This window comes from Larimichthys crocea, chromosome XXIII (genome assembly GCF_000972845.2).
Source record: "Larimichthys crocea isolate SSNF chromosome XXIII, L_crocea_2.0, whole genome shotgun sequence".
Classification (NCBI taxonomy): Eukaryota; Metazoa; Chordata; class Actinopteri; family Sciaenidae; genus Larimichthys; species Larimichthys crocea.
This window is the reverse complement of record NC_040033.1, coordinates 18,855,340-18,877,058: the sequence shown is the minus strand read 5'-3', so window position 1 is coordinate 18,877,058 and position 21,719 is coordinate 18,855,340. Positions and strand designations below refer to the sequence as shown.

General features: G+C 46.2%; 1 protein-coding gene across 3 annotated transcripts in view; it reads right to left on the bottom strand.

Annotated features, from left to right (window-relative positions):
* Positions 1-1,819: 1,819 nt before the first annotated feature.
* The window catches only part of zeb1b (zinc finger E-box binding homeobox 1b), a 44,395-nt gene continuing 24,495 nt past the window's right edge, over positions 1,820-21,719 (bottom strand). For all 3 annotated transcript variants that reach the window (XM_010740124.3, XM_027274070.1, XM_019252883.2), the window contains exons 2-8: positions 15,904-16,059; positions 10,630-10,791; positions 9,315-9,517; positions 8,601-8,706; positions 6,491-8,199; positions 5,269-5,443; positions 1,820-4,532 (exon numbers count right to left, since the gene is read on the bottom strand). In XM_010740124.3, the coding sequence (XP_010738426.2) occupies positions 3,844-4,532; positions 5,269-5,443; positions 6,491-8,199; positions 8,601-8,706; positions 9,315-9,517; positions 10,630-10,791; positions 15,904-16,059 (3,200 nt within the window). In that variant the 3' untranslated portion in view covers positions 1,820-3,843. The remainder of the gene's footprint in view (positions 4,533-5,268; positions 5,444-6,490; positions 8,200-8,600; positions 8,707-9,314; positions 9,518-10,629; positions 10,792-15,903; positions 16,060-21,719) is intronic.

The following is a 21,719-nucleotide window of genomic DNA, read 5'->3' as shown; positions in this document are numbered from 1 at the left end:
CCGTGAACACTGTTAACTACATTTATAATAGGCACAATTACAAGATGCTGTTGGAACAGTTTGACACAGTAATGTTATGGTGGGAGCTGTCCTATAAAGCATTATTCCACCACCAACCCCCCTCTTCCAAGTGTCTCCGGGGACCCATTCAACATGATGGCAGGGTCAAACCTTCTCTGTCACACAGTCCCCCAGCGCACACATATAAACACAGTCTCCTGCAAGCTCAGGTAGTTACAGTTGTAGACAGATGCACCCATTCCACAGACAAAGGAAGGCTGCACACCTTCTTTCCCTTAAAACAAAGACATCCAACCAGCAGCACCTTCTGAGGACTTTCCTGAAAATACCCCTCCTCTGGAAGCAGTGCTTCTGGGAAGATAAAAAAAAAAAACATCAGAGAGAGGCAGAACTATCAAATATGTTCACCAGCTATTGTATCATTTTCAAGTCCTCAACAGACTATGGATTTTTAGTCCATTCCATTACTAATTCATGCTGGTGGAAGGGCTGGGGATTGAGGGGGGGCAGGAGGAGGGTCGACCCTCCTGGAAACCTAATCTGGATCAATAGGGTTGACCTTGGGCTGGGCTGCTAACAGACAGACTGGACAGAGAGGGGGGGGGGTGGGGGGGGGGGGGGGGTTCTGACTGATCACTGAGGGGCATGTTCAGGTCCTTTATTCACATATTCAAATAATGACGTTCAGGAGCTTGACATCTTGGCCAAAGCCCCTCATGTCTAAATGAGGAGCTACAGCTAGCAGCTGGTTAGCTTAGCATACCAGGAAAAGTTAGTTAGCCTAACCACAAGCTTAGCTAACCAGCTGCTTGAAATAGCCAGCCCGGCCCGGCTGTGTCCAGAAATAAAAAAAGATTTATGGGGGGCGGGGGGGGATATGTGCCAGACTATTTCTTGGCCAGGTGCAGCCACTTCCTGTAGTCTCTCCCCCCCGCTCCCAGTGTTTATGCTAAGCTAAGATAACCAGCTGCTGGCTGAAGCTTCATATTTAGCATACTATTGATCTTAGGCAAAGAACCCTTTCACCAAAATATGAAACTATTTCTTTAACTTCTTTTCAGAACACACTACTGTGAACAAAACAACACCTTCCTTTATTTTTTATCTTCTCCTGACCTTATTACCAAATATAGAAACCAACTGAAGTGGTAAGCCTTATCTTTGCTTTATTTGGTGACAACTGTGCAGTAATTACTTCAAATATCTCATGTTTTATGTGTTATAGGGCCTAACAATATTCCCTTACTTCATCAAAGACCTCTGCAGTATCTTGCATAGTCACATTATGTTTGGTGCCAGTTATAGAACCTATAGAGGTCTCTTATGGGATTTTCTTTATTGTAATTTAAATATTAATATATACTTTATTATTTAAATGAATTGTAAACATTGTCCAATATTGCAGTGCAAGCAACAATTTCATGTTGCGTGATTTAAAAACTCTCAATAAAATATAATAACAAACCCAGCAGCTTGTAATTGATGTATTTTATTGTGAGATGGGGAGTCATAAAAAAATGAACAAAACAAAAAAAGAAAAGAAAAAAAAGAAAAACAATCACTATAAAAAAGATGAGGGTGTTAAAGGGGGAGGGGGTATATAAAAATGGGCGTGGTCTTGACACTGACATAAACAAATTGGCACAAATAAAAACATAAGAACATACGTCAATATTATTTTGGCTTGGCAAAAAGGACAGCTTGTGTGGTTAAGGATAATCCTTCAATAAAACAGCACACACTCATGCTATTAGACATACTATTAGTTTTCAAAAGTTCAGTAGCTTCATATTAGAGAGGGGAAAGAAAACTAAACTAACATGAGAATGGATGCAGAGAGGTCACAGGTTCCAATTTTCAGGCTTGCAGGGTGCGAGTTTCTTTTTTTCCCAAAGAAAAACATCATTTTGTTTGTTCGAAAAACATACTTCAGTATGTTGGAGTCTCATTTTTCCAGGCGTGTAGTTATTTGCCTTTGAATCTTTTTTTTCCATACTAAAATATATTATCGTATTAATACAAACTACAGTATTGTACACTACATAGTGTAATAAATAACCATAAAGAAATATAAAAAATAAGACACATAAATATAAAAGTTCTCTATGACTAAACAGACATACCCATCTCCTTGGGGGTGGGGATAATACTGCCATTGCTGAAAACATACAGTACACACACTGAAACAGAACATACACCAACATAAGAGACAAAAAATAATACTGACAGGTAAAAACATTGTTGAATTAAACTCCTGGGATTCATATTTGCCTACATTTTGTTACCTGAAGAGACATCTGAGCGTTTCATGGTGTGTTAAACAAGTGCACTGAATAAGCTTTGAAAAGGCAGGACACAGTTAACATTTAGAAATCATACTTCATCATCATCCATTAGAAAACATGTGCATTGTAATTCTTTTAGCCGCTCAGATTAGAAACAAGCTTATCTAAAATCTATGATACATGGATACGTGGTAGGCTAAACTCTCTCAGGTGTGGTGGCGAGCCAAAGTCAACAGTATTCCGGCTTATTGGTTGATCTAGGACCCGGCAATACCTGATCATAGCTGCTAAGCTTCAACAGCAATATTCAATGGCACTTTTGATATGCATGTTTCTCTTGTTTTAGTTCGACTTTTTTTGCATATGGCTCGGAGTGGGGGTGGGGTGAGGGTTCAGGGGGTAGGTATAGAGAGGGTCAGACAGTTTTCTACATCCCCTTTCTGCTCGCTCTGAACATTTAAAGCAACAGTGTGACATTTTTGGGGAAATACTCTTCTTTGCTTTCTCGCTAAGAGTTAAATAAGAAGGTCGTTAGCACTGCCTGGAAGTCAGAAATAGTCTGGCATGCATTACCGCCACCTACTGGGCTGGAGTGTGGGGCAGTAGATAAGCAGGAAATCACTGTTAGCTTGAGCAACTTTAGCTTTAGCCTCTGTTCCGCTCTTCATGCTGTGCTAAAGCTAAGCTAACGGGCTGTTGACGCATTATGAGTGTGTTTTCGACCTCCTCATCTAAATGTAACCAAGAAAAGAGACAAGCGTATCCCCCAAAATGTCAAACTGTTCCTCTGAAACACTGATTTGTAAAGAAACGTTGACACGATGTGTCTAAAAGGTACTAAATGACTGAAAAGACCCGTCTGCTCTCCGTTGTTTTTTTCTACTTAAGGCTCGCAATCCAATCAAAAAGAACACCAAAAAGACATGTTATGCTAGCATCTGCTAGCGTGATGGTGTGGTACATCTAGTGCGGTAATACTGAAGGGTAGACAACACAACTCAACTGCTCAATCCATAGGTAAACCAAGCCACTTGTAGTGCACAGGATTTTTCTTATTTTCCTTCCAACTTAATAAAATACTGACTTTTTTTGTTCATTGGCAATAAAAAGGTATAGAAATATCTCCCAACTGTACAGCTTTTAAAGGTTAAAATATGAGTGATAAAATTAGTAACACTGATAAAAAGAAATGACCCAAGGTGTTTTAGTAATAAAACATTATCTAAAACGTGTCGGCTCTAGCTTCCAAAGTCTGTATAATGCATTTCCTTCGTTTGTTAAAATTTTTGTTCGTCTTCATCATTTTCTTTACAAATGGATTTTTCTAACAGTGAGAAATCGTTCTCCTGTGGAAAAGTCACTAGTATTTTTTTCAGGCACACCTGGATTTCTACACAGTAGTGAACTGAAACGAACTGTCAGACATCATCTCCTGCGTTGTTCCTCTGCACGGGGAGAGGAGGACTCTGATTGTGTCCCATGGAGGAGTCTGATTCCTCTTTTAGTCAATATCTCCTTTCTCCTGCAGCGTCTGGTTCTAGTCTTCAGAAACCGTGTTCCTGTTTGTTTCGCCTCCACTCTCCTCTGTGACCTCCTCCTCCTCTGCTTTCTCCTCTTCCGTCACCCCCTCTTCTGTATCCATCGCCTCCTCCTCTCCATCCATCTCTTCCCCGATGCTTCCCAGCACCTCCTCCTGCCTCGTGTCAGCCTCCTCTTCTTCCTCTTTCACTTCCATCTCTGTCTTCTCCTCCTCTCCTCCTTCTTCCATTAATACTCTCTCGATCGCCTCATCATTCCTCTCTTCCTCCTCCTCCTCCTCATCTCCTCCTTCGTCACCTATCTGCACGACCTGGATGTCATCCATGTCCACCGCACTTTCCACCTCCTCTTCTTCGCTCTCCTCGTCCTCTCTGGTGCTGCTCCCTCGCTCGTCAGAGTCCAGCTGGGAGGGGGCCAGGTGCACTCGGCTCAGGGCCTCCATCTCGGCCTGGGCCTCGCCATCCTCCATAGGGCTCTCTGGGCCTCCGCCTAAGCTCTGCGTCTCCTTCTTGCAGTAGGAGTAGCGGTGGTTCATGTGCTGCGAGTAGGAGCCCGAGTGGGAGAAGCGCTTGCCACACTTGTCGCACTGGTATGGCTTCTCCCCCGAGTGGAGCCGCATGTGTTCGATCAAGTGGTGTTTGTGTTTGAAGGCCTTGCTGCAGATGCCGCACTCATGAGGTCGCTTCCCTGCGGAGAATGAGAAAATAAATATGCATCAACATCTCTGTTTAAGAAAAATGAAAATGCTGTTGGAAAAAAAAAAAAGCACAACAATAAACACTGCAGCGTGATCGCAGTGAATCCCCCCACACTGCTGCATGGAAAGGTTGAGAGGCCCATAACGGTATCTTTCATCAATGTATCCAAGGAGAACATTTCAAAACAATACAACAAAATCACAACAATTGTGCTTGAAAACCTTCAAGGAAACTTTATCCAAGCAGGGAACAGCTAGTTTCACCTTGGATGAGGTCATTTGGAGCTGAAAACTATGGTTGCTAGCCAGGTATCAGAGCAATAAAGACCAAAAAAAAAAAAAAGAAGCAAAACAAAAACGCCTCTGAGAGCGTTGACCTGCACTTGGCCACAGAATCATCATCTTGGAGCAATCCAAATCACTACCAGAGCTCGCCTCTTGCAACATTTGGTGCTTCACATGAGAAGCTGGCAGTGCAGAGGTGGGGAGTTGGCGGAAAGAAATTCTCAGACCTCTTCTGTGCGTGTTGAGTAATACCTGCTGGAATGGAGGTGTCCACCCTTCTTTACGCTACAGCTCAAAATCCCCTTTCGCTCGCACTCTGACTCATCTTTCCCAGGACCCAGCAGTGACTGATGCTGAGACAAGTTCCGGTTCTGGGTTGTTGTTTTCTGTGAGTTTTGGCTGTGTTTGTGTGGTAGAACGAGGAAGCGAGTTTGTATTTACCTGTGTGTTCGTATTTGTGTCTCAGCAGCGAGCTGCTCTTCTGGAAGATCTTGTCACATAGGTCGCAGGCGTACATGCCACTGTCCGTCTTCTTCATCTTCTTCCTCTGAGGGCCCGAGTCCGAGTCGTTCTGCTCCTCCACAGTGGATACGCCCTCTGAGTCCTGCTTCTCCTCCTGGAGGAAAAGACAAGTCACACATATGTTGGTGGGTATTCAAACTGAGGTTTTCCTGTTTGATTTATAGCAAAGAGACAATGAATGAGTCAGGAAAGTACCGCTACAAGTGAACAACGAGTGAGCGGGAGTTTGTATTACAGGAAATGATGCTCATATGTACTCATAGCATTCTCTGGAGGCGAAATTAATATCGGGTTATCGATGAGTAAAAACTCAACCACAGCGTTCACCTTTGAGCACACCTACAGTTTGTTCCCATCTCTGTGCTGGTAAAACTCATCCACTGATGGAGTCAAACAGGATGTGAGGCAATATTAATGAGAAGATATATACACAGGGTTCTTTTTTTACAAGGCAGGTCTATGCCAATCCACTTAACACGAAAGTATAATACAACAACAATAAATCAATGAGGCAGGCTGAGGTGCGCCGTTTAAACAGATTCCTGCAGATCAATAGGGGCTCTGCAGTAAAGTGCAGCCTCGTGTCCTCTTGGTGACAGCCCAGGAAGATCACTCACACGCCCACAGAGATCTACATCCATCATTACAGGCCCATTAGGTGTCTGCACAATGAAGAACTATTAAGGGCTATCATTTTTACAAAGCACTGAATTCTGACATTTCTATATATGACTTATTGATTAGACGTTTGGATGGTTTCACACTATCTATCATGTTCTGCTGCTTTTGAACAATGAGAAGTAATGATCTGGACTGAAGAGTTTGACTGATCGCTCCAAAAAGAGAAAAGCCGACTTGATTCCAACCCACTTGCTCCTCAAAATGGCTGCCAGATTAGACCTGCACTGTCTGTAAACCAAAACTACAAAAACTGAAAGTTTTTAGGTCACTACAGGAACAAAAAGTATTTGAGGAAGCTAATGTGAACATTTAAAAATAACTTCCTTCCTTGTATGCCACACAGTAACTGAGAAGCGCAGACAGGATGAAGTGAAGTAATAGTTTGACATAGGCAGTGTGCCAGAGAGGCTAGCTGGCTGATGTTTAGTGTACAGATTAGGGGACAGAAATGGTTGCACACCTTCACTCCGTTGATGTGGATGGTCTCCTGCGTCTGGGTCCCCGCAGGGCTGCTTGCTGTAGTGGTATAGGTTAAACCCAGCTGTGGGATCAGGATAGTCTGTTTGGTGGTTGTTGTAAGCGCCCTTAGGCATCGCACTGCGGTCACAATGTCGAGGTGTTTGGCACCTGCCTGGGGGGCGTACAGTGCAATGGGGCTGGTGCCCATGGCTGAGGGTGGCGATGCCTCTTTCTTTGTGCAAGTTAAGTTTAGGGGTTCATCCACGTTGGTAGTGCCAGAGGAAGGGGACGCAAAGACACGGGCTTTGGTCACCACTTGCTCCATCTCCTCTCTGGCTGGCTTTGGCAGCGACAGGTCTAGGGGTCCCTCAGTGCTCTGGGTAGGCTGGGCTGGGACGGGACCACCGGCTGTCAGGTTTAGTGGCGAGGGGGAGGCCGGTGAGCTGTGAGTGCCGTTGACCTCTGCTGGGGTGGCTTCTGTTGGGCTATCCTGGGTCACAGAAGGGCTCATGTTGGCCATGTCCTTCCCTGGGACCAGAGAGACCACGCTGTTAGCTTCACAGGTGTCCTCTTCCTCTGAGGGAGGTGTTGGGGCACCAAGTGATATCTGACCCTCTTGCATTTTGTCAAACCACTTTTTAACCACATGGATTGGCAGGCTGACGGAGTCAGAGATCTTGGCCAGCTCATCCTTGGTCGGCTCTGCATTTAAGGCAAAGTAGGCCTTGAGCAGGGACAGGAGGTTTTTGGGCTGGCTGCAGAGTCCTCCCTCTGACAGCAGGGCAGCGACAGCAGACTCAGACTTATCCAGGCCTGCTCCGTTCAGCCTGAGACCATCTGCCTTGCAGTGCTTGAGGGCATGGAGTGTTTCCAGCCCACCGGGACAGTTATCACACAGGAGACAAGTTTTAGTGGTCTTTTCCTCTTTTTCTTTCATCTCGTTGTGCCTGGTGCCTTTGATGGTAAGATCTTCTGGGAGCTTCTGGGACTTGAAGATGTCAGTGGTGGTCTGAGCTGGTGAGTCTGGCTCAGGTTCTTTCTTCAGGTTTTGGGCTGTGAGCTGGCCCTGGTTGGGGTCCAAACTGTAGTTTATAATGATTTTTGCATTACCGTCTTGACCCACAATAGGCAGACTGATGGCTGAGATGAGTTGCTGCTGTGGGGCATGGAGAGTTCCAGTGGTTAACCCCGAGTTCACCTGTCCCTGGCCTTTGGCGTTGCTTTCCAGCACCTGACGAATGACGTTGCCGTCCACCGCCACTTTGAGAGCATTCTGCAGGTCTGTCAGGTTGATGCTGATGGGTGACACCAGCCCCACAGTGGGCAGGACCACGGCCTGGACTGTGCCCTGTAGAGGAGCGGCAGCACCTCCGTTGAAAATCCCACCGTTCATGGCGGTCACAGCTGGGGATGTTAACACTGTCGGCTTGTACTCGTAGTCCACGGGTTCAGTCTTGATCTGATTGAGGGGCAGCTGCTCCTGCAGGGGCTTGCTGTGCTCCAGCTTCTCTCTAATCTGGGTGCGGAGGACTGAGGGCGGCGTTGGCAGCACTGGTGATGGACCCTGGATCTGGGCTTTGGCGTTCCCCAGGCGTGGTCTGCCGTTAACTGAGATGACACTGATGCACTTCTTACTGCTGATGTGGGAGCTGTATGAGCCTGAGTGGGAGAACCGCTTCTTGCAGTTGGAGCACTCATAGGGTTTCTCTCCTGGTTAAAACCATAATGTGTGTAACAGAGAGAGGGAGACAGAAAGAGGGGAGGGGGAGAAACAGATTTCCATTAGTGAATGAAGCTAAATGAGCAAGCTAGGCTATGAGCCGTACGGCAGGAAAAAGCTCTAATGCATTTCAATGATGCTTAAACGCTGATGTAATGGCACCATTGGGAAATGCCCTTCTCTAATTGCTGTCCCATAATGCCAAAAGAAACACAATTATGGCACATTAAGGAAGAGCACACAATGGACTGAAACACGATGAAGGATATTTAAATACAGGGAATTGGCCCAAACATAAATAAAACATAAACATTGGTTGAATGAACGCTGAAACATCTGCGGCCAGCAGAGAATCTGAATGCTGCCATGGTGACAGGGGTTGTCCACTCACCGCTGTGGATGCGTAGGTGCTCCTTCAGATGATGCTTGTATTTAAATGCTTTGCCACATTCAGTGCACTTGAATTTACGATTGCCTCCAGACTGTGTGATGTGTCTCTGTCAGATGGGTGGGGGGTGGGGGGGAGAGGAGACGTTCAGTGAGACACACAATGAAAACACAACCTTTGAACTGCTGCTAATTCATGTCACTATGTCATTAATCAATCGTGGGGGCAAAAGCTCATGTTTATTTATCGTGTTTGGAGGCAAGTTGCTAGAGAAACGGGGCTAAGCTTCTTTATATGTTTGCATAATTAAGAATCACTTTGTCGGTGCAGAATGACTACAGTGCTACAAAGGTCGCATGCTGTTGAAAGACAGCCACACTGAGGAAATGTCTGCATAAAACCAGAACACTTGAGTTTTAGTGTGACTTTTTCACTGCCTGGTTTAAGTCAGTCTTGCAAAATGTTCATGATAATGAATATATTTTATGATTATGGCTCCAGAGCACCAGCGTGCTCTTAAAAGAAGATTCAAGGATTCACAAATCATCTAGCTGCATTATGTATTTTAATCCAATAAAGAGAAGTTTGCTAACAAAAAAAAAAAAACATAAAAAAACAACAACATACATTTCTACTTGTAACAACAACAAAATAATCAAATCATTAGAACACCAGAACAGGAAGTTTTTCAGTCTCTTGAGCAGAGTGTGTTTTTACCTGATCCCGTCCGCCCTTGTGGACCGTCATGTGCCTCTCCAGTTGAGCACGGTACGCGAAGCTGTAGCTGCACTCTGGACAGTTGAAGCTCTCCTCGGTCTTCTCGTGCCGGTACTTGATGTGCTCCTTCAGGGAGCTGTAACGCTTGTAGCCTCGTGCGCAGTATGGACAGGTGAGCAGCTGAGAGAATGAATCAGGGGTTCCTGATGTGACACACACAAGACAAGAGTGTCGTAAGTGACATATGTTTGAGTGAAGGGGAGGTGAAGGGGAGGAGGGGAGGAGGGGGGGTCAAATCACATGGTCAATAGGGAGGGCTCTTTGATGTTACACAAGGCCGGCCACAGTCACACTCCTCTGCTATCTCACCAATCTCTGAGAGATCCTCCCCCACAGGTAAACAGCACCCAGGTAACCAAATGGATAAAAGCTGATTAGTGATCCAGAGTAACGCCTTCCTGCCATTATAAAAATAGCATGCTGGGTTACCTGGGTTTTTATTTTTGATTTTATACTTCTTGCTGACACAAAGCCCCACGATTACAGCTTCCACACGTCTGAGATTCCTTCATCTGATTGCCTATTGTGCTTTAGAAGCCTTTTAAAAACACCCACGCATGTAAGGAAAAACAACAGCCGCCTGCGTACATGTGAGCTGGTTAACAGAGGGTCTCAGTTGCCTGGCTCCCACACAGGTAAAACATTATTTCGTTAACAGGTGATGTATTAAGTTCCCCTGACGGGACAGGTGAGGGCCTCGGGGTGGGAACGCACACACATTATCGCTCAGGTAGCTGTGAGTCAGAGCTCGCACATACGTGACAAATTTACTCAGGTGTTGCCATTTCTCTCCCTCCCCTCCTCCCTTTCCTTTTTCCCCTCTGCGGTAGCAGGTAAAAGCCAAAAGCCCGGGAGCAATAAAGGCCCCAGTGTGCTGCACTTAACAAATAGCGGTGTGTGTAATGATGTCGGAGAGTGGCGTTAATGGGGTGGAGTTAACACCTGAGGTGAGACAGGGAGCAGGTAGAGCCATCCCCGGGAGGCGAGTAATTACTGGGTAGGTGCAGTTATAGTGTGAGAGCTCAGCGACTGTGAGCTCTCAGGTGGAAATAGTGGTGTGTGTTTCTGTGTGTGTGTGTGATTTAGGGACATCTTGCTTGTGTTTGTGCTAATAAAGACATGAATGACATTTAAAGCAATTAATGCACATGGCACATAATGCTGGGGGGGGGGGGGGGGGGGGGGGGGGGGTACGCACACAAATGATGTTGACAAGAGTGTTTTTCCGTCTGACATGAATGTTGGTGTCCCGTACCGTTCTCATCATGGACACCGGTGTCAGGGGTACCCTGGCGTTGAGGCTCGTCCTCCGGGGCCTCTGGGTAGATGACGGCCGTGTCTCCTTGCTGGAGCATCTCCTCCACGAGGGCGTCTGTGCTCACGTCATCCTCGCCATCTGACACGCAATCCTCCTTCACTGTGAGCGGAGACAAACACGCAGTGATTAGAGTCAAAAGGAATTATCGATTGCCCCCGTTATTCAAGGCTTACATGTTTTTCTATCGACGTGCACCGCTGCATATGAAACCTTAACCTTTGTACATGATAATCCAATAATGTCACGGAGAGCGTCATTATAGCTGAACCGGATCTTACAGTCCAAGCTCTTGATGATGACAAGTTCAGCAGCGTGGAATGAGACATGCGGCGCCAGGAGGAAAAAAAACTCCACAAACATCCTGAATGCTGTTGTTCACAATAGGATGAGAAAACTAATTAGCATCAAAGGCCACAGGCTGCTGTGTGAGTATCAAGCTCTTTGTAAGAACTGAATGACAAGCCTCTATTCACAATGTTAGGTAAGGTACTTGTTGAGACTGGGACTGATAATTAGGTGATGAATCTTGTCCTAATGTATTGCAGTGGACAGATATCATGCAGGAACACACACACACGCACGCTACTCTCTGGAGAGGCTTGGCCTTCAGACTGTGCAGTAAATCAGAGCCTATATGTGGGAGCTGAGTGCGTTTTTTTTTCTCCCACCTTCACATCACATGAACCCAGCTAGCTAGTCTAACGAGCACTAATTACCAAGCTGCGGCTTATAGGAAGTGTAACCTGAGGATGGAGTTTAGGATGCACGAAAGCTTCCTTCCCTGTTTCCGTCTCTGCTCTCCCAGAGCTTCCTGAAGTGGATACCGGAACCAAGGATAGTGTGTCTGCGATTAAACTGAGCAATATTCCTCAATGGATATGTTAGTATGTGTGTGTGTGTGTGTGTGTGTCATTACATGAAATAATTACAAAGGTGAGCTATCAGCTAAAAGCAAAGTTTACTAGGCTACTGTGGATACTGTGGTTGTGTTTGCTGGGCAGATGTTTTACACATTGATTTAAGCAATCCCCCTGCTTACAGGAGATTTGAGAATTGTGCTTTGTGTTTTGTGTGTGTGTGTATGTGTGTGTGTGTTGAAAGACGGGGCCAGCTGTGTTCTCCTCAGAGATGGGAACAGGTGTAGCACTTCATGACTCACCGACGCGCAGTGAATACCAGTACTCTTAGATACGAGCCCTGCTCCGGCTTCCTCTGGTGCACCTTAACAAAGCCGTGAAACAATATGAGCGCAGTCATTTGTTGCTATGGTTATTGAAGACCGTTCAGAGAAGCGTACCGCCCGGTGAGAAAAAAAAAACCCCACGAGAGATAATACAGAGAAAGAGGCTGTGTGTTAGTGAACATGTGTGTGTGTGTGTGTGTGTGTGTGTGTGTGTGTGTGTGTGTTAAAGAGAAGCCAGCAGCAGGTGCTGAGAAAGTCAAATTGTGGAATTCTCATCATACAGTGGAGGGTCAGGAGCACATGAGGGGCTGCTAACCCCCACATCTCACACAGACTTTCTCCCATGACCTCAACAACACCCCTTAGAAATGTTTGCCACGTTTTTTCTTTTTTTTCTTTTTGGCATCTTAGAGAAACAGTTTTGACATTTTAGATTTTTTTTTCTTGGGAAAATCCAATACCACTTTTTAGTCTGTGTGTTAAATATAAAGCTAAGGCTAAGAGCTGGCTAAGTTATCTTAGCATAAACATTGGAAACAGGGACACCTGACTCTGTGAGGGTAAAAAAAACACCCATTTACAGTCTTAAGCTAACCGCCTGCTGGCAGCAGCCTTATATCTAATAGGCAGGTATGAGAAGAAGAAAGCAAATAAGAGCGTTTCCAAATTCTTCAAACTACTCAACACCTCTGTCGGCTGTTGACAAGACACCATAAAACATGTTGCATGCGGGAAAGTGCTGATCTGACTGTGTTTAACTCCCGTGCTGTACTCAAAGGCAGCATCCAAACACTCAAATGCACCTCTAGGCTACTAAATGTTGAGCATGTGTGTGAAGTAGACTCCCAGCTGGGGGTCTGTGGTGCAAAGGTAAGACAAGCAGTTGTTTTCACTCTCTTTCTCTCTTGGTTCTTTGTTAAGTCCAGAGTGAGGCCAGAAGGGTTCGCCGCCTGGCTGAGGCGTCCCCCGTGTTATCAGGCTGCTCCCCCATGCAGCATCCCCCACATGAAACATCACACAGGCCATTTATGTGCTGACGCAGGGATGTGAATGCACCGCTGCACGAGTGGAAAATCAGTTCAAAAGCCCCAGAACGAAGGCACGGTGAGGTTATGGCAGTACATCCTGTTGCACTTTATTTATTTTATTTCGGAGTATAACCTAACTATGGTAGAACAAAATCACCAGACCACCCACTCTCTCTTCTTCTCTTTCCTTTCCTCGTACTTTCTCTGCCTACATCTCTGCAACATGATACAACATTATCCCGTGATGCATTTCCTGCCCTGGCCGACCTTTGCCCCCGCAGTTTCCTGTGGTCGTGCATCCAGGCCCATTTGTAGATTCTATCTTGGATAGGAGAGACAAATGAGCGATAAGGATTCAGCACAGACAGCTCAAATATTCCCCAGTTGTTCGTAAAGATGTTACGCTTTATCTGCCATCAATAGGAGGTAAGTCAGAGGAGAGATATTTTCAAATCTAGGATGATTTGCTCATCCTTGGCTCGGTGCTATCGCATTTGTGCTGTGTCTCTCTCTGGAGATTCTTCCTTTCCTGTCCAGAAGGGTGGCTCGGTTTAAACATCACATCATGACATACAGCGCGCAGGAATGTAGGTGTTCCTGTGTGTCTGCAGAGTCCAAATGGATTTCAGACCAATTCTAAAGAACATCAAATATCATCACTGCATGTGAGGCCAGCAGTGAAAAAATAGTAAGTGTCACTGTGCGTGAGAGCCTCGCAACTTCACTGCTGGTCAGAATAATTCAGTACAGCACGAGTGGCCTTCAAACACACTCAATAAACAACCAGTTTGTCTTCTAGTAGCCTTACGCTATATTTCCACACAGTTAAACCCAACATTTCACTCTCATCAAGTGTCATTGCAGCCTCACGATATCAAAGCTATCCAGCTCCACCCTGCCCGTTCTCTGAGATGTAATCATGCTCTACAACTCATCAAATTTAAAGGAGAAGCCCTCCCAGGTCAATGCACTCTCTCTGCCTCTTCCTCTCCTGAAGTCACTCAGCCTGTTCTTAGAGGAGAGCAGGCTGTAGTTTACTGCACCAACACTGGGCTGTTCCACCAGTACATAATCATTTAGGAGTGAATGAGTAATGACAGCGAGCAGGGGGCCCATGATACCATATAATCAAGAGGAATGATTCAGAACAAGAGGAACAGTGAGAGAGAACGAGAGCGCAAAAAAAAAGCAGTGTAGGAGAGGAGAGATGGCAAGGCAGCGAAAAACCACCTTTTGGTTTTGGAGCGCGGCAGTCTCAAGAGAAGGGGTGTCAAGGTTTTAATTTGAAGCAAACTGGGCTACGCTGAGGAGAAGATTAGTGGGTGGTGGTCACTTTTCAAGGCCGCACCAGAGACTTCTCTGTTCTTAGGAGTGAAACCAACAGAGGGAGGGATGAAGGGATGAGAGACGAGAGAAGTGTGTTTGTTTAAAGGACTGTGGCTTTCTCCGTGTTTCATCAGTCCGATCCGGAGTGACAGCAAAGTATGTATGATGTATGAGACGAGGGCGAGAGACAGTGAGAGAGCAAGAAAGAGGTGTGTGTGTCTTTGTGTGTGTGCACAAAGAAAATATGCCTGATCAGGCATAACTGTGGAGTGCGGCCAGCTTGTTGAGCTGTTTCAGTGTAACTCATGCTTTTGAAGTGTTTAATGTCCACGGGCCCCGGCCAAAACCAATGACATTATTCTTCCTCCAACTTTCCCTTTATGTGAGGAGGTACGGCTGGAGAGCAGTGATGAAAACAACAACGTAGTCTGGAGAATAGGTGACAGCGCCATGCGCGTACAGGTCTGTGGTTTAAGCGCGTGCAAAGCGAAACCTTGCAACTGAAACTGACGCTGATACTCAACTCACTAGAGAGGAATTTCTAAAAATCCCTCCCTAAACTGAAAGTGATAGGTTGCTGGACATTCTTGCATGTGCTAACTTGACCTCTTGCTAAATCACCCCCCCCCCTTCTTCTTCAGTCTCACACCTCTCTCAGTCATGAGAAATCCAGCCAAAATTTGCTAGGAGCAACACCCTAAAATAAATATTCTTGTGGCTGAATATCTAATTACATTTCATACGGGGTTGTCACAGTGTTGCACATACTGTACTTGTCACGGGCTCGATGACTAACGGCGTCACAGATTTATAAGCACATGCGGTATGAGGTCAGGAGAGTCTCGCGGAGGCCTTGAGCCCAGGTTGAAACACTGACATCCTTCAACACCTGCGATTGTTTTGGAGTGAGGGAGAGGGCTCGGTGTGACGTCAGCCCTTCCTGTCGCAGTGGACTGCCTCTGATGTCACTTCCACTCGGTCTCGAGGTAAAAAGAAGTTCACGGCGGCCCCTCCAGTGCCCACCAGTGCCATAAAGCTCTCGGCTGGCTATTTGGTCGCTGGGCTATTTTGCGTGCTTGAAGGTCTCACCCTCTGTTGGCATTGTCTTTGTTTAATATCGCACTTCCTGCCTTAGTTGGGAACCCACCACGTGTAGTACCTGTTTCCTTACACTCAGTGTTTCACAATGAGACAAAGCCTGGTACTTAACTGTGCACAGATGTCAGCGAGACATTTCTTAACTTAGCCCGCATCACGTCAGCTGAGGTCAAAATGAGACAGCAGCAGTCAAACAATTGATGTCGTAACAAAACACACTGCATTATGTGCTGAAGGCGCCTGTAAGTAACTGTCTGAGCAGTAAGAATACATAAAAAGTTGTCATTTGTTGTGATACTTGAAATTAAGTGAAAAATGTGCCAGTGTAATGTGGCCTGACTTCCCCTCGCCTCAATAAACTCTTGTCTCTTGGCACTTGTCTAAAGACAAATCTGGCAAATAGTGAATCAAATTGTGTTATTCCCCTCTGGCATCATTTTTTACATTCTAGGAAAATACGATTTTAAAGCAGAAAATCAGATTAAATGAACACTTGTACTAAACTTTTCCGCAATGCAGAAAAGTGGAACAGAAATCACATTAACAGAAACGATGGGTAGGAGTGTATGCTCTCACCTCCGTCCCAGCAGCGCTCCCTGGGGTGCTCATCGTCTGGCAGGGTGCTTTCGCAGTCGGCCCCGTCAGCCAGGCTGCCCTCCTCCTCCACGATGTGCAGCTTGTCCTCGTCATCTGAGTCTGAGCCGGCTTCCACCACATTATTGTAGTTAGTCACTGCGCAGGGAGACATGGAGGGACAGAGGTTAGAACTGCCGGTCAGATTATGTCTATTTTTTTTTAAATAAGTCTTTCAAGGAGAAGCGAACAGGTTGCACATATGACATATTTTTATCCTGGATAAAGATAATGGGGGGGGTGTACGGTATTTGCGCCTTGATTATGAGCACTGAATGTGAAAGGTCATGAGTCAGAGTGGTTAAATATATGTACTATGTCATTTAAATGTCAAAACTATTAAAGGGAATGGTTGAAGGAGGTGGGGGCATGGAGCTCGAAACACCAATTAAATAGACCACAGCCTAACTTCTATAAATGAGATGAAACTTTAAATGATCCCTGTGGGGAAAGCGGGTTGTTAAAGCAGGAGAGAATAAAACAGTTAGGGCGCTAACAACAGAGGGAACGCAGGGGCTATTAAAATAGTGCGACTATTTAGATGCCTGAATGTAGTGAAGGTATGTAAATGAAAATCTGAGAAGAGAAATGAATCCACAGTGAAAACAGACTCCACGTCGCAGAGAAACAGAGAATTCACACACACACACACACACACACACACACACACACACACACGCACACACACACACTGTACCATTGTGTGAGATCATTAGATTGCAGGCTTGTGTGTGTGTGTGTGTTTGTGTGTGCTCTGTGTGGGAGTCGGTGTGACCTGGTCGGTTGTGTTATGGGCTCGAAGAGCCAGGAGACACGGAGACAGCCAGCCTACAGAGAGGGTTATTACAGGGAGTAAATTTTCCTGACCGACTGTCTGCCACAGATGTGTGCGAGTGTGTGTGTGTGTGTGTGTGTGTGCGTTCCTGTGTCTTCTTTTCATTTCCAACCAGTTCCTCCATCTCTCAATTCCACCTGTGTTACTTCCACCCACTCTCTCCTTCCACTCCCTCCACCCCTCCTTCCCTCTGTTCCTCTGAGAGAGCTACAGATCCTCTCGGAGGCCAAATCAATTCTCCAGTGAGAGCAGCCCAGTCAGCAGAGGGCCCAGGTTGCTGCACTGAAACTACCTCTCCAGCTACTTTATCTCACATCATACACACTGCGCACAGTGCTCGCACACACACACACACACACACTCTCTGAATATGCACCACCAGTACAAAGCACCTGAACGTTTTTTCTCTCCCTCTATCTTCACTCACCCCAACCCCACCCGCCCACCTCTTTCTGAAGTGGCTGCTTGTGTTTTTTTGTCAGGAGGAGGCGTATCTGGGAGAATCACGATCCTCGCGTTTCAATCAATGAGAATTGTTTTGGCGAGGTCTCTCCCTTTCTCTCTCCGCATTGTGCAGGTCATTACAACCGGTTGGTATTCACACGGGCTCGGTAGACGCGCAGGGTTCAGGCTGTGCAGGGAGGCGGGAGGAAAAAAGGAGGTGTGGGGGTGGATGGATGAAAGGTGGCGGAGGAGGGAGGGAGGGAGTGGAGGGGAGAAGCACTGTTATTTGGCAAGTCGTTCGCGGGGTCAACACTGCTGTGCCGCAGCTGCGAAATCCTATCGGGGTTCATCAGGAGAGCTATTTCATTCTCAACCTCCTTCCTCTCTTCACACTACTCCTCACTTCACAATATCATCTGTTTTTTTTTCTTTACCGTGATGTGACCGCTTCCATATTGTACTCTTCAAAAGGTACAATCAGCCTGGTCAGAGGTGACGCACATCCTTTTATCCACGCTACATGCTATCATTTATTGAAGGTTATTAATAGAACAATCAAAGATCTGCAATCTCATTCAAATCAACTGATAATTAAGTGAATTTAGATAGACTGTAAAAACTTGCTGTCTCTGCCTCGCCTGCTTTAATCTACCTCTCCCTCCTCATCCCTACTTCTTTCCTGTCAGAGCGCCTCTGCCAGGTGATGTATTGTCTATTCAGCAGCCCAAACAGGGTTCGACACTTCTTTCTGAAACATAAGGTGCTTTAGGACTGAGTCTGAGAGGCTGTTTTTCGGGGCCACTCAGCCACTCAGGTGTGGAGCTGAGGTCAGCGTTTACAAAGGCAACGCTCTCCTCTGGCGGTGTCAAGAGAAAATGATCAAATATAAAGCTGTACAGGGAAAAATCAATGTGCCCCCGTGCGCACAGACGGGAGGTGGCAGCGGGCAGCAGGACAATAAAAGTTGGGAGCTGCGAAGTACAGCAAAGGTTAGTGGTGTTGGTGGGGGTGAACGGAGACTGTCTTCCTGTGCCAAATGGTTGGCGGTGTTGAAACAAAAATGTGTGTTCCAACAGAAGATGTAACACCTAGCATCAACAAAGGCTGCGGTCCCTTCTGGCTGACCGGCTGAGCGTTTGGACAGCTGGCCTCATTAGCGCTAGCATGCTAGCACACAACAGGAGGAGAACGCCTACACAGCTGAGAGAAAAAGCATCGGTAGGTGGAGGAGGAGGAGGAGGAGGTGAGGAGCGCACTTCTGAAAGTTTGCTTTCCTTCATAGGTTGCAGTGTGTTGAACACCTGAGAAAAAAAGAATTGCCTGCAGCCACGGCTTTGTTAGTTAATGTGTAACCTCTGGCCATAGATCACACCTTACAGTACCCTCCCACGCAGACACATTCTATGGATCTGCCTAATAGGACACAATCGATGCAAGCTCAATGGCCACATCACATGAGAAGCACCCTGCTTCCAATTCCAATTGTTACTGACATTAGCAAACTGGTGTGAAATGAAGACCTCAGTGTGTCACCTACACATCTTACAGCATGCTTCAGATATGTGCTGTAGCTAGCAATTGCTGGTGTGCCCAGGTCATTAATACCTTAGTAAATGACTGAAGCCAAATCTGCTTGAATTTCTCTGCCCTCGCCGTCACTCATCGCCCTCTTTCCCCTCTCACAAAGTTCCCAGAGACCCCTGAAGGACAGTGCCAGACAGTCCATGTCAGCCACACTTGTATGTGCCTGCTGGAGAGACGGCTGTGTTGTTATGACACCTGCCAGGCTGTATCAATTTCTGGCAAAGGAATGGGTGACTGGGTGGGTTACTCCCAAAAAAGGCACGGACGTCACCCCCACAGGAGGGAGGATCACCTTTGGTAGACGTATCATCACTGATCTGTCAGCACAGCGAGTACGTGAAGTACCGCATGCAAAACTTTTCTGCCACTTACTGGCTATTTGATCCCAGGCCTGGGTCAGTGAATAAAGCATGTTTTGGGAACTTTAAATCTGCGTGGAGTCGTACTTGTGCAACAGCAGATGGCTTGGTTTGTGCTTTCATTACAGTGAGAGACGTGTCAGATAGGAATGGCAGTATCTCAACCTCTGTGGGAGTGTGCTATCTCTGTGCTTTGAGGCCCTCAAAGTGTGAGTGACGGGCTTAATAGACAGAGAAACTTGTATAGCTTGTGAACAAACACATTACCGTCTGAACTAAGTCTTTATCTTGATTCATTACCTATAAGGACATCTGTGAGGAACTCAAAACCTATACGTCGTATGTGCAGGCAGACAACCCCATACCAGAAGGTGTAAGAGTTATGTCTGGAATGTCCAACCAAAACACTTTTTTCTGAGTTTGGCTCTTAAAGAGACAGATCAAAGGGTGTGCTTTCTCCCTGCTACTAATTTCAGTCAACTGACTGACACGTATTCTGAGGTCTGCTGTTGTTCTGCTTGTGATTAGATGGATTGACTCATGAACAGCAGCAACTATTTGTCTGGCCTTCTACCTCTCTTCTCTTTCTATATTTAGCCTTGGTACAGGCTCCCTTCATTGAGGTACGCCACTTATCTCATTCGGAGCTCAGGGCCAGGCAGGCAGCAGTGGAACTACCACAGGCATCCTCAAAGAGAGCAGACTCTGCCGTCACAGAGTCTGCCCTTGCGGTTCCGCGATGCCATTTTCTCAGGGAAGCCAACCACTACAAAAAAACCCCAGCTCAGAACCAAAGTAAAACAAAGCCATGCCATTCAAAACCTCAAGTATGCCGTCTCAAGGTGAGGCGCCTCATTCAGCGCTGAGGTAAACGCTGCCGGGTTTGTTAAAACAACAGCCTTCCTCCCACAGAGTCAGGAAGGTCAACTCAAGTGCCGATAACAAAACAAAAGAATTGGGGATTTTTCATAGTTAGCCTGTTCACAGGCTGTCTCAAACTCACCAGACCACTCGGGTCAGTTTGGTTCCAGCAGTAAAGGGACACATAAGAGTATCATTTCACACAGTCAGTTAGCTGCAGAGGGCACTAGGGGTCCCAAGAGGCTTTCCCAACAAGTTTAGCCTTGCCTGGCAGCTAATGCCAGGACTCTCCAACACAAGTGTCTGCCAACCATACCAGAGGAGGCCAGTCACATCTAGGACCAGTCATATCCTGGAGTGTATCTCCATAGATACACACAGCACAACAATCGGCTCCCAAAACTCCCTGAACGACATCAAATGATTGTTACTCACTGTTCTAAGTTAGGCTGGGAGGGCAGAAAAAGGAGAAGCACAAAGAATGGACAGAGGTTAAAAATAGATCAAGAAGTCCTGAGAATTAGTCACTTTGGATGCAGTTCTGCATTTACATTTGGCACAACTACCGTGGCTGTAACACCGATAACACATTCGGTTGGCCAACATGGTCGATTGGTTAAGATTATCTCATCAAAGTCAAAGCACTCGAACAACCTGTGGAGCAGAGCTCTTCATAGAAATCATTTCAGAGGTGAGTTTAGAAGACAATGGGCCCTTGACTTCCTAATGACGCTGATCAAGGTTTTAGCATGTGAGCTAATGGGCCTCCGCGGGTCACCCATCTCCCATCTGATGAGCACTTTCCATGATAACACCGATGCTAATGCAGGCTATTGTTCTCTTAATCTGCATGATGACACTTAGAAGTGTAAAGGAAGTCAGTGGGTGTTAATGAGTGTTAGGACTAGCAAAGAAAAAAGACCTCAGAGATTGTGGAATGCTTTTCAAAAAAAGAAAATTACTAAACCGAGACTATTATGTGCTTTGCTTGCCACGTGCCTTTATTACTCAGGGTTGGTCCTAATAATGCTGCTGTACCTAAATGACACAAAGATAATAGACTGTATTTCTACTGAGGGGAAGTCACACGCGATGGTATTTCTCTGCTGGGCTAATGAGCATGGTGATGAGCCACACACTCCAGGACCAAGCGTCCTCCGAGAGTTGCTGCTTCTGGCTCTTCTCAGCTCTTCTAAATAAGGCCAGGTGGGCTGGTAGGGACCGGAGGGTGTGATCACACCACACACACACACATAATCCACAGCAATGCCCCAGCCACCAAGTTTACACTTGTCTTCCAACCTATGTTTATGTTGGAGGTGAGGCAGCCCCATCCACGGTAATAACAGTGGTACACCTAAGTGAGAGTGAAAAGTGTGTGTGTGTGTGTGTGTGTGCTGTATGTTAAGCCGTTAAAAGGCACGCTTGGCATGTAGAGGGCTTTCAATCATTATAGGTGGTCACATGAGCTTGGCTGCATATCCTTTAAAGGAGACTGTAATGAACTATTAGAGACTAAAGCACAAAAAACTCAAAACTGATACCACCCTGCAAAACTGCCACAAACACCCTCACGGTATCTCTGGACCTTCCCTCTGTCCATCAGTGACGAGGCCTGCTCCAGTTCTCCCAACACTCAGCAGGTCTGGGGTGAGAGAATGCCCATTGAGTCAAGT